General features: G+C 43.2%; 1 protein-coding gene across 1 annotated transcript in view; it reads left to right on the top strand.

Moving 5' to 3' along the window:
* The window catches only part of ANKH (ANKH inorganic pyrophosphate transport regulator), a 96548-nt gene that overhangs the window by 64756 nt on the left and 19742 nt on the right, over nucleotides 1-12050 (top strand). The window contains exons 4-8 of the mRNA XM_082047062.1: nucleotides 1100-1183; nucleotides 3723-3893; nucleotides 5598-5732; nucleotides 7279-7371; nucleotides 9114-9209. Coding sequence (XP_081903188.1) covers nucleotides 1100-1183; nucleotides 3723-3893; nucleotides 5598-5732; nucleotides 7279-7371; nucleotides 9114-9209 — 579 coding nt within the window. The remainder of the gene's footprint in view (nucleotides 1-1099; nucleotides 1184-3722; nucleotides 3894-5597; nucleotides 5733-7278; nucleotides 7372-9113; nucleotides 9210-12050) is intronic.

The following is a 12050-nucleotide window of genomic DNA, read 5'->3' as shown; positions in this document are numbered from 1 at the left end:
TTATTGTCATTTTTTTTCTTTGATGACCTTAGTTCACAAGGTCTGTTACCTGATGGGAAACTGGAAGTGTGCAGAAGGAAATTGTGTCCTTTGCAAGAAATAGCTCTGGATATACCCGGACACATAATCTCCTGCTACCTGGAAAAAGCATCTGGGTGGATTTTGAACATTCAGAGATCATGGCAAACATAAAAAACCTCATCTGCCTTGTTAGAGTTGCTGTATGTGCACACTGGAAAGCACTGGTCATCTTGTGACAAGCTGCACCGTTTGTCTGTATGTGTCCTCTCATTCCAACTTGAGTTGAAAGAGTTGTATTTGCCATTGCCTTCACTGGTTACTTGCAGAGCTCACAAGGAATAAGCTCAATATTTTCTCAATGCAAATTTGTTGAAAGGGTATTTCTTACAGTCTATTTTTGCAAGCACAGCTAAGTCCAGTGTATCTTAAATGTTTGGGCAAGAGAGTCACACATGGGTTCAGCTCCGCTTCCCAGATCACCAGGCTCACTGCTTGTGGCATACACAACATAAAAATAGGGCAGCTCTCTTTAATGCCTCTACTGCTGTGTAAAGCTGGTAAAGGATAACCTTCTCATGGTGTGTCTCCACCACTTTGCATACCACTCTGTCTGCTTGAAACAGCAGCTGACAATAAAAAGAAGTTGGATCGTTAGTTTTCTTTTCCAGACAGGACACAGTCTAACTCAGTGGACCAATGGATGTTACACTTAAGAGGTGCATCCAGCTGATGAATGAGAATAAACATTTTTTCCCTTGGATTATTTTGTATGATAATCCATCCTGTGCAGCATCTGTTTTACAAAGAAGGGGCAGTTTCTTATTGTATCTGCTCTCTATAGTCTCTAAAATAATTGCCATTCTGCCTGTCATCCCTGGCAGTGAGGAGCTGAATGCAGCAGTGCTTTCTCTGCATTACCGGCTTAACATTTGCCCAGGTTCACACCAGGTATCGCTGGTTGAAAAGTGCTTTATGAATTTTGTGTACAACATAACAACCAGAAAATGGCATTCCAGGACCTCTAATCATTCACAAATACCATGATCACTTCCCACACTCCTCTTTGCTTTTTTTTCAGGCATGGACCCATGCTGGGATTCTGCTGAAACACAAGTACAGTTTCCTAGTGGGATGTGCATCCATCTCAGATGTCATAGCTCAGGTAATGGGCTCCTCTTAGCAGTCACTGTTCCTGTTGTGTTATGGACTGGATGCTTTCCTCAGCAGGAGCTCTCTTGCACAGAGGTTGCCTTCTCTCTCTACCATGAAGAGCACACCAGAGGAAGTAATCTTGTGTGCTGTTCTCTACCTGTTTCCCCATCACGTGTAGGCTGTTTGCTGACATTTGTGGCTTAGGCTGGTCTCACTTGACAGGAGCAAGTCAGTCCCAAACCACTATCAGGGGAAGGGAACCAGGATTGTTTGGGCTAAGGCCATGTCTTTCAGCACTTCCACAACCCTGTTTCAGAATGGCTGAGAAACAAGTTGTATATATGTGGGTACATCTGGGAAAAAGAAAGGCCAGGCAATGAAACCAATGGCTGCTACCAGTCCTGAGGCTGACGGCGTGCTTTGAAAGACACTTTTCTCCCCTGTGCTTTCTCTTCTGCACTCCACACAGTTGCACTGAAATCCTGAGTAAGGCTTGTAGGTGGGGAAGTGAAGGCTTGATTCTCCAGTTCACCTGTCAATTTTGCATGTGCTGTCTGCTACAGTGAAATGCGGTAGTGTAAACCATCTTCTGAGTGCCAGTATGGCACTGTTCTTGTTACTGGTCGAAAAGGTGAAGGCTCAGAATGGCAGCACAAGGGATCTGTGGTGATAGCCCCGCGTGATGCAAGGAAGACCAAATGTTGTTTGAACTTTCATTTGTGAGGGATGTGTTAACTATCCTGTTGCTTTGTACTAGACACACTTAGAAAGCAACATTCATACACATTGCTCATGGCCAGTGTTGTAGCACTTGAGAACCAACATACCACCCTCTTTTTAAAGCATATATAAAAATACTATGAAGTGGAGAGTCTCAGCACCTATAAAACAGTTGCTATACTGCCCTATTAGCAGCTGAATGGTGTAATGACTGGATAAGAAAGAGGGTAATAACAGTACAACATCAAAGGAAGTATGAAGTCAACAGCACTTGGTTCAATTTTCCACAGTATTTTCCTCCCACTAAATATGAGCAAACTATAAACCAGGTTGAACCATTCGGTCAGCTGCTATTCTCTGTTTGGCAGGTGTGCCCCTCTGCAGTACTGCACTAAGTCCCTGAAGATAGTACCAATTACTGTAAACGACTTTTACTTTCAAGATCTACTCTTGTTCTGACGTGACCTACAAAGTTTGCTGACCCTAGATGCATGTCAGGTCATATACAGCTAAATACAGAAACAAATTCTTTTGCACATGGTATAATACACATGCCCTTTCCACAATGGTGGGTGAGTGGGGTGCCAGGGTTGTGAAGAGTAAGACACCTGTCATCTTCTCTCAACAAAATACTCCACAGAGTATTGTCCACAGAGAAAGAGCAAATCCAGAAGACAAAAAGTTGTGAGTCTACATACCCCAGAACTCTCTACACCTCTGTCTGCTCCCTACACAAGCAACAGGTGTGCAGGCAGTAGCTAATTCTCCTTCAGTAGCTTCATACACACAGTTTTTGTGACTGCGTCTGTTTACTGAAAAACGTTTCTGTTGTCAGGTTCGAAAGAACAGTCTTGCAAACCCTCATAAACAGCGTGGCCTGCCTAATAAACTTTTGCACAGAGTGATTTTTCTTAAGTGTTTCTCAAGCTCTAGCAGTGAAGGAGAGAGCCTGTCCCTGAACAATGTGTTTTGTGTTCCTTGTAATTTACTTGATGCCAGCATGTCCCGGCAGCGTTGTCCTTGATTCTGCTGTTTCCAACACCAAACACAGTTGACTTTCCAGGGGTGCCCTCCATCCAGAGATGTTTGGAATTTAACAGGCACGCCATCAGCTCTGTACTTAACAAAGAGAGTAATATCATATTAATCAATTACTTTGCATTTTCTGCATTGAGCATTTAATCGTGCGAGACTCAATTATGAGCTGTTCATTAGCCCAAAGTTTCCATTTCATTTACGTCTATGTGGCACTCAGCTGAAGAGAGAATAATGAAATACTGAAATTTCACTCAGAAAAGTAGAAAATTAGGATGACTTAAGATATCCTCCTTCTAAATGCTGAAGTGAATACTTTAAAACATCTGGCTTTTTAACTGCCACTGCCTGCTGCCCTCCCCCCCTGCAAAACAAAAAAAAGTGTGGCTTAGAAGCTGACCCTAGAAACACGTCTCCAGCCTCAGCTTATATCAGAATAGCACATTCTCCTGGGAAGGGTGGCACTCAGCCCCGTGCTTGCTGCCAGTCCTTGCCAGACTTGCATGTCAACCTTCTCCTATTTATGGCTCCTAGTCTGACACCTGTCCATACCTTCAAGTACTGTTTAATGGAGCTTCTGGATAGTGTTAACTCTTGTTCTTCTCATCTGTATGGCCGAATGCAGGGGTGGTCCTGACTAAAGTTTCAAATGCCACAAGCTCGAAGTGAGATAATTACTGTAGTCACGCATGGTTGTTGGTTCAGATGGACTGGCTTGGAGTCAAGCAGGCGATCTGTTGGCCCTAAGGAAACACACAGACAAATTACTAATCGTGTATTTGTTTGCCCTGCAGGTTGTTTTTGTAGCCATTTTGCTTCACAGTCACTTGGAGTGCAGGGAGCCTCTCTTGATCCCAATCTTGTCCTTATACATGGGAGCACTTGTCCGATGTACCACTTTATGCCTCGGATACTACAGGAACATACATGATGTCATTCCTGACAGAAGCGGGCCTGAAATGGGGGTATGTTTTAATATTTTGTGCTTTTTCAAATTCACTGATTTTAAACTTGCTTTTTTTGTGTTATAATACTGTATTAAACCACTGTGCGTGAAGGGCCTCCTCTCTCCATCCTGCAGAAAAAAAGACAATTTCACTTAAAGAGACATAGTAGAAACTATTCCAGCAAGCTAAACTGAGGAACTGTGGTCTGGTCAATGGGGTAGTGAGGTGGACTGCGAACTGGCTGAAGGAAAGAAGCCAGAGAGTCGTTGTCAATGTGGCAGAGTCCAGTTGGAGGCCTGTATCTGGTGGAGTGCCTCAGGGGTCAGTACTGGGGCCAGTACTATTCAATATATTCATCAACAATTTGGACGAGGGAATAGAGTGCACTGTCAGCAAGTTTGCTGATGACACCAAGCTGAGAGGAGTGGCTGACACGCCAGAAGACTGTGCTGCCATCCAGCGAGACCTGGACAGGCTGGCGAGTGTTGGGCAGGGAAAAATTTAATGAAATATAACAAGGGAAACTGTAGAGTCTTGCATCTGGGTAGGAACAACCCCAACTTCCATTATAAATTGGGGAATGACCTATTAGAGAGCAGCGTAGGGGAAAGGGACCTGGGGGCCCTGGTGGACAGCAGGATGACCATGAGCCAGCACTGTGCCCTTGTGGCCAGGAAGGCAAATGGCATCCTGGGGTGTGTTAGAAGGGGGGTGGTTAGTAGGTCAAGAGAGGTTCTCCTTCCTCTCTACTGTGCCCTGGTGAGACCACATCTGGAATACTGTGTCCAGTTCTGGGCCCCTCAGTTCAAGAAGGACAGGGAACTGCTGGAGAGAGTCCAGTGCAGGGCAACAAAGGGAGTGGAGCATCTCCCTGATGAGGAAAGGCTGAGGGAGCTGGGTCTCTTTAGCTTGGAGAAGAGGAGACTGAGGGGTGACCTCATTAATGTTTACAGATATATAAAGGGTGAGTGTCACGAGGATGGAGCCAGGCTCGTCTCAGTGACAGCCAACAGTAGGACAAGGGGTAATGGGTTCAAATTGGAACACAAGAGGTTCCACTTAAATATGAGAAGAAACTTCTTCACAGTGAGGGTGACAGAGCACTGGAACAGGCTGTGCAGGGGGGTTGTGGAGTCTCCTTCTCTGGAGACATTCAAAACCTGCCTGGACACATTCCTGTGTAACCTCATCTAGGTGTTCCTGCTCCTGCAGGGGGATTGGACTAGATGATCTTTTGAGATCCCTTCCAATCCCTTACATTCTGTGATTCTATGTTCTGTGAAGTGTGCACATGAGGCAGTGTTTCCCATGATATGGATGTGCTGTCTGCTGAGCACCTCCACACTGAGCTCTGTACTGAGCTGCAAGACAGCACAGAGTGAACTAAGCATACACCTTATTTCACAGGGAAGAAGGTCTCAAAATTCTTTTTTTCCCTGAATGTCATATTGTTTTTCACATATCTTTGTCTGGTAGCCAGAACAAACAGATAGATACCTTATGCATTATTTATTGAGATCCATGACACAGCTTCTTTTGAGTCAGTATTACCAACATCAGTGAAAATATTTTAGGCTCCTCATCTTGAAAACTATGGAAATGAATGTACCAAACTGACAATGTGTAGGAAAAGCAAAAATCCCTTCTCTCTGCTTTTAGTCCAGTTCTGCACATTTTCTTCCAAACCCACTTCTTTTTTTCATTTTTTCCTATGTGTTGTAGGGAGAGGCTACAATAAGGAAGATGCTGAGTTTCTGGTGGCCTTTGGCATTGATTTTGGCAACTCAGCGAATAAGTAGGCCCATTGTCAACCTTTTCGTCTCCCGGGACCTAGGTGGTAGTTCTTCAGCCACAGAGGTAAGAAAGGCAGTGCTCTCCATTACTACAAACCATCATTTGCATGAAATTACCTCTGTGTTTCTGTTCTCAGCCATGCTGACAAGAAAAAATCGTCTTAAGTACATTTCTGTTTAGTGCTCTCTGTATCCTTGAGAAGATGACTCTTTACCATGAGCGTTTCTGACGGGCCTAGTGGGACCTCACCCACAAGACCAGTAGAATCTTTGTCACTGAACAGTTCCTGTGTCCCAGGTTTTCGTGCTCTCCATATAGCTACCAATGCTCCGAAGCATTCAGATCACAGAGATTTTAGGACAGACATCAGCACTCGTGTGTTCTGCTGTTTCCTGTCATGGAGATTTATGGCTGTACAAACTGATGCAAAACTACTGTTAGCAGTCAGTGCCTCACACCGAATAGGGGTAGAGACATAAGGAAGCACATTAAAAAAAAATCTGTCTCCTGGTTGGGATATTTGCTGCCAATTTCAGTGGTAGGATGTCTAGATCCATGTGGTCATTGGCAAATCTCTCGCAGTTTTTTTCCGTTGGAAGAAGAGGGTGGTAAGGTAGTGAATGGAAAATTCAAACAGGTGATGCCTAACAAACGTTCTCTTAGCGCTGCTAATTTCTCCTACATGATACTGTGTATTTCACCCACTCAGGAGTTGCCAGTGACTGCAAATAAACAGTTGCGGAGAGAGAATCTGGGAAATGTCATGCTTTTACATGTGTAAATCAGGGATCAGTCTATGCATGAATAGCATTCTCAGTACAGGGGCAGCCAGAGTGGGTTAGCAGAGATCAGCTTTGCATTTTTTGGTGACTTTTGATTTTAGATGCAGAAAGCTTCATGGCTAGCCAATGGCATTTTGTTGCTATTAGGATGACTCCAAATATATGATATAGCTGATGGTTTCGTGGTGTGTTCACACTAACAGTAATGGTCATGTTTCGGCTTCCTCTGATTTCTGAAATATTTACCTCTGGAAAGGGAGGTGCTGTCAATGCAGATAACATCAGTGTCTGGAGCACCAGTATACAGAAGAGTTTTACAAATTTGATATCCAAAGTCAGTCAGCCACTGAGGCCTACTGTTTTGTAGCCTGTCTTACTTAAAACTATGTTACTTCTGAATAACCAAATAAAATGTATATAAATTAAAATTATGAAACATGGCCCAAAGCTACTGTGAGCTGTAAAGCATTCTGCTACTCAGGTATCTGTAGGTAAAATAACTTGGGAGAAATGTGGGAGGGAGACATTTGGCTGGCTGAGGGGCACACACCAGCTCAAATTAACTATTATCCCAAAGCATCAGAGTGATGGTGAAATCACAAAGTTGAGTAACGTAGCTTCATGGCACCAAAGATTTCATAAGCTTAAAATGACGGGCCAAATGATGGCTGCTCTGTTGGCTTTCCTGAAACAGAGTTTCCAGTCACCTGCCTGATTTCCCACGGTGTCAATGTGGTGATATTGGCGGGAAATGGCCCCCTATGTTAGTTTAGCTGTTCTGTTCAAAGATTTGAAGTTCATATATATTTCCCTGCCTCTTTTCATAGGCGGTGGCCATTCTGACAGCTACGTATCCTGTGGGACACATGCCCTATGGCTGGCTGACAGAGATCAGAGCTGTATACCCTGCTTTTGACAAGGTGAGTGCCCGTCTTAGGGCTGTTACGTTTCATGTGGTTTCACATGCGTGGTCCTCCTCTTGCTCTCAACAACATTTTAATTTGGGGTGGCTTCAGTGATGTCAAAGTAATTTATGCTAAACAAACATGAAGAAAGATAGTTAATGGCTCCATAGTCAAGTGTAACAGATTCTTTAAAAATGAACCAACCAAACATTAAATAGGGCTATATTAATGGCCATCTATTGTCTTGCTTTTCTTTACGTTTGCTTTTGATGCCTGTTGTTCCTTGTCCCACTGAGAAGGATTTCTTAAAATGCTTGTTAAAATGGATTGGATTTTGGTGGCTTCAAGCTGTTGTCCAATTTATAATTTTAACCTTAGCTCTGTGTTACAAGGTGTTTAGCCTACCTTTTGAATAGATAGGTGCTATATTTGAAGGATGAAAAAAAGCCCTCACTCACTATGATGTAGCTGCTTAGCTAATGAAGTGATTTCTCACAAAGTGTCCATCAGTGAGTGAGTAAGCTCATATCTCTGCTTTCTTCAGAAATGCAAGAAATAAGAATAGATCTGTGAAAAAAAAGGTTTACAGAGGGTTTTCAGAACCTTTTCCCAAAAAGGGCAAACACGGGAGCAGCTTCCTGCTTTAGGGTCTGGGTTACCTACGTGCATCTTCACACACCCAAACTTCCAAGCAGATATGGGGCTATCCAGGTGCTGTCACTGCACTGATCACCACAAAAGCTTTAAACTGCAAAATTCCGTCAACTGCTTAAATGAGTGTGAAATGGTGTACCCTTCACAGAGCTCATGTTTGGTTTGTCCATTCCCAAGATGTGTTTGCATAAGTTCCTATTTCTCTTACAAGTCACGTCAGTAAAGCAGGCTGACCCTGTGACAGGTCCTGCTGTTCTACCTGAGTTACATCGAGGGTGAATAAATGTTGAACTGCCTCTCATGGCACAGGTTTATCAGTGTGGGCGCACACTTCTGTACCTCAAACAGCCCCAGGGTAAACGAAATGGATGACCCAGCAGCCTATTGCTACAGGGCTCCTAATAATGCCCTGTTTTTCATATCCCATCCTCTCCTTTCACAGACCATTTAGTTTGTTTTTATGTGTTCCCTGAGGGCAATTTAAAATCTTCAGCTTCATTTGCTACATTAGACATTTCGAAGAGGGCTTTTGTTGTTGTTTTAAATAAAACTTCGCTGCCATGTGAGCACAGAGCCCATGTTCAAGGTGGAACATCTAATAGTCCTAATTATGTTCTGTTCCTTAAACTGCACTAAACGAGCCAGCTGTTACAGGAGCTTTGTTTATATTACCTGCTTGTCTAATTGGATCAATAAGGGTGCTTGCATTGGCATACGGATTCAGTACCACTCTGTGGTAAAAAATAATGGAATCCTATTTTTCCTGTCTAAACATACTACAAACTTTAAATTAAGGTAAAACAAATCATGTGGAGTTTCCTTAGAAAGAGCTACCACCCTTTTTCAAAGCTGAATTTGTGAAATACAACTTATTCCTTAGAAAAGTAGGGAGATTACTCAGTCACCACAGGAGCAGTTGCTGTCTTTTTAAGTGTAAAATATTCTGTGGTGGTACAAAGTACTCAGAAAGCTCTTGGTTAAAAAACAAACAAGCAAAGATGGACATGCAAGCACACAGTCAGGTCCAGCACGACCCTGGTGCCGTCAGCCTCCTGCTAGTCTGGAGCCAAGCTAATGCTCTTTATCTCTTTCTCTTACCCTAGAATAACCCCAGCAATAAATTGGTGAACACCAACAGCACCGTCACAGCAACACATATCAAGAAGTTCACTTTTGTTTGCATGGCATTGTCCTTAACGGTAAGAAACATTTGTTGAACTCTCTGTCTTTCATCTCAACTAGAAAATTATCCTCTCCACCTAATGCTAAAAGCAGGAGCAGTTCAATAAAGGTGAGTTGTCGTTTCTTATGAAGCTCTGTTGCTTTTATCTGGAGAAGAGAGTGTGATCATAGTACTGGAGTACAAAGAAAATCAGCTATCATTAACTGAGGCTAGACATCTTACAGGCTAGAGTTATTTTATGTAATTGCTCTCACTACTTCTAATTTCAAGTTGGCTTCAACATGCAAAGAGATATCAGAGATCTGCCTTTCTTTTCTCTCTTCTTTTAAATGAACAAAACCTTGGTAACCCATGTGTCAGGAAAACGAAAACCCACATTTGTCTCATGTGCAGTGGGATAACAGCGTGTCCCCGGGCACCATTTACCGTGACCAGTGGGAAAGGCAGCACGTGTCAGAACTGCAGTCGCTGTTCCCTGCCACGTCACACGGCACTGGTCTTCCATCCTGGGTGTACTTTTGTGCATGTTGGTTTTGCTTACTCTCAAAATGAACTAAATAGGGCAATCTTAGAGACGGTGCTGGCACTGACATAGGATCTATAGCTTGACTGTGCTGGGAAGCATTGCAAGGGGCTGACTTTCAGGGAGAAATTTTACTGAGCCTGATGTGTTTCAAAATGACCAGCTTGCACACATACATACAGTGCACCTTCCCCCAAAAAAACTGTTTCTTCACAAGTCTTTTTAGCGACAAACAGGCAGTTTTGTAAGAAAACTCACACAGGTGGTAGGGATCACAGCAAATATTGAAGCAGATGACCAGAGTAAATGCAACTTCTGTTTCTGTATTCTCAAACTAGTAAAGTGGGAAATGCTGCAATTGTGTTAGGATATGATGCTCAGAGTCCTTTAATTGAATCTGTTGATACCCCAGGCAGGTTTTCTCTTTATCCCCAGTGTTGCATACCTTCCGTGCAGGAGCTGTCTGCTTTGTAACTCTCCCCACGTTCACAAATTTACTGTTGAATAATGGAGGGCTGACATCATTTCTCTCTCCCCTTATTTTTAGTGTAGGGCCTTTTGACTGAGTCACACGTGGCCTTTGCATGTAGGGAAACTAATTTACATCAAGGAAACCATACAGTACACAAGCCAGCAGCATTTGTAACCATCCCCACTCCCTTGTCCCAGTCTGAGAAAGTGGTATGTGGTGCTCTCTGTCTTATTTCACAGTTGAAAATGAAGCAGCTCAGTCCACGAGTAGCTGAGTTAGGAGATTTCTTCTGCTGTTTGTTTCCTATACTTTTTACCTGAACAGCTAAAACTTTCCACAGCTCTCATGTCATCTACCATCACACACCCTGAGGTTTTCTCTTGTGTGCTGTGCCAAGCCAAGGCTGTTCCATACAGCTGGAGCCTCCCTTCGAGTCTATCGGTGGTGTTACAGACTCACAAAGGGGATAGCTTTCCCCTTTATAAATTGTTGTGAGAATGCTGTTTCAGTCTCAAAACTTTCTCCGAACTGAGTATTTTCTTAACCCTTCTGGGCATTTGTCATCTTACTCAAGTTCTGATCAATCATGAACTTCTCACATTACCATCACCATTCCCTGCAGAGTAATTTTTAATTACTGCAGTAATAACAGGATTATTTTTTCCCAAAAGTTCTCCAGAGTACTTTCAAGGTCAGATCTTTCATAAGCTCATCAGGAGAGATTTGTCCTCACTGAAATTCCAGAAACACTTTTGAGGTTCATAGCTTTTCCTGTCCTGTTTCTATTTTTGCCTGCTAGTGACAGATTCTTAGGATTGCTTGTCAACAGACAGAGCGGAAAATAAGACACATGAGCTCTAAAGACTCAGTTTGATTCGAGGACCTGAGCCTTCAAATGCTTCAGCACACAAGCTCAGTAGACATCGGTATGACTCAAGTCATTATGTGCCACAAGACGAAGGAACTGGACTTCAAATTTGCCTCTGTTGCAGCCATGTCAGATGGCCACTGTAGCTGATCTCCCGTGGCCACCCGTGGTTGCTGTGTTTTTCTGGAGAGGATCCACTGCAGTGAATGACAGTCAGACTAGTGGCATCACCATTGGCAACATCTTGTTCTTCAGGATCAGAGGGAAAGTGGGAAAGAGGCTCCCAGGCTGACCAACAGATCAAATCGAGTCAAATATTTAGGCATGCCATGTGAATCCATTCTTCAGTGGATGATCTATAGGAAGATTCCATAAGACTGGAAGATAAAGGAGGTCTATTAACCACTGGAAAAAAATAACAGTGAAACTTGCAGTATGAGTAGCAACCATGCAGGAAAGTACCCTCCCTGTGTAAAACCTTGGGAAACCTCCCAATCATTGAAGACACTCTATTTCATAGAGCTGGAAGAAAAATATCCTACCTCCTTCCACAGACCAGTCATGCCTGCACAAGTAGTACTGTAAACCTGCTGCTACAGCAGAAGCACTTTTTCACCCTTGTTGATAGTGGCAGTATTGTGTCAGAGTAGAGAAAAAAGGCATCGTTCTGTTAAGAAACATAAGCTCTTGGTTTTGGTTTGGTGTGTTGTAGGTTTTTTTTAAATCTTCGTGTGATCTGAAAGGCTGCACTTGAGCCTTCCCAGGCTGTCTGGGCCGCATGGAAATGTGTTCTGCCAAGTGTGATCTTAAGTACTGTCTCAAGGCTTTGAAGCATCAGGCTGGTATTAAAGCTGCTTCTTCAAAACATGGGAATTAGTTGTATTGATTACTGAAAAAATTGTAGACAAGCTGCAAGGCTTTAAATAGAAGCCATTAGAGTCCCAGTATGTAAGAGAGCTGATGCGATTAGTCACACCGATGTGACTTTGGTTGT

This window comes from Streptopelia decaocto, assembly GCF_964273445.1.
Source record: "Streptopelia decaocto genome assembly, chromosome: 2".
Classification (NCBI taxonomy): domain Eukaryota; kingdom Metazoa; phylum Chordata; class Aves; order Columbiformes; family Columbidae; genus Streptopelia; species Streptopelia decaocto.
The sequence above is the reverse complement of the archived record's forward strand: the minus strand, read 5'-3'. Positions and strand labels throughout refer to the sequence as shown.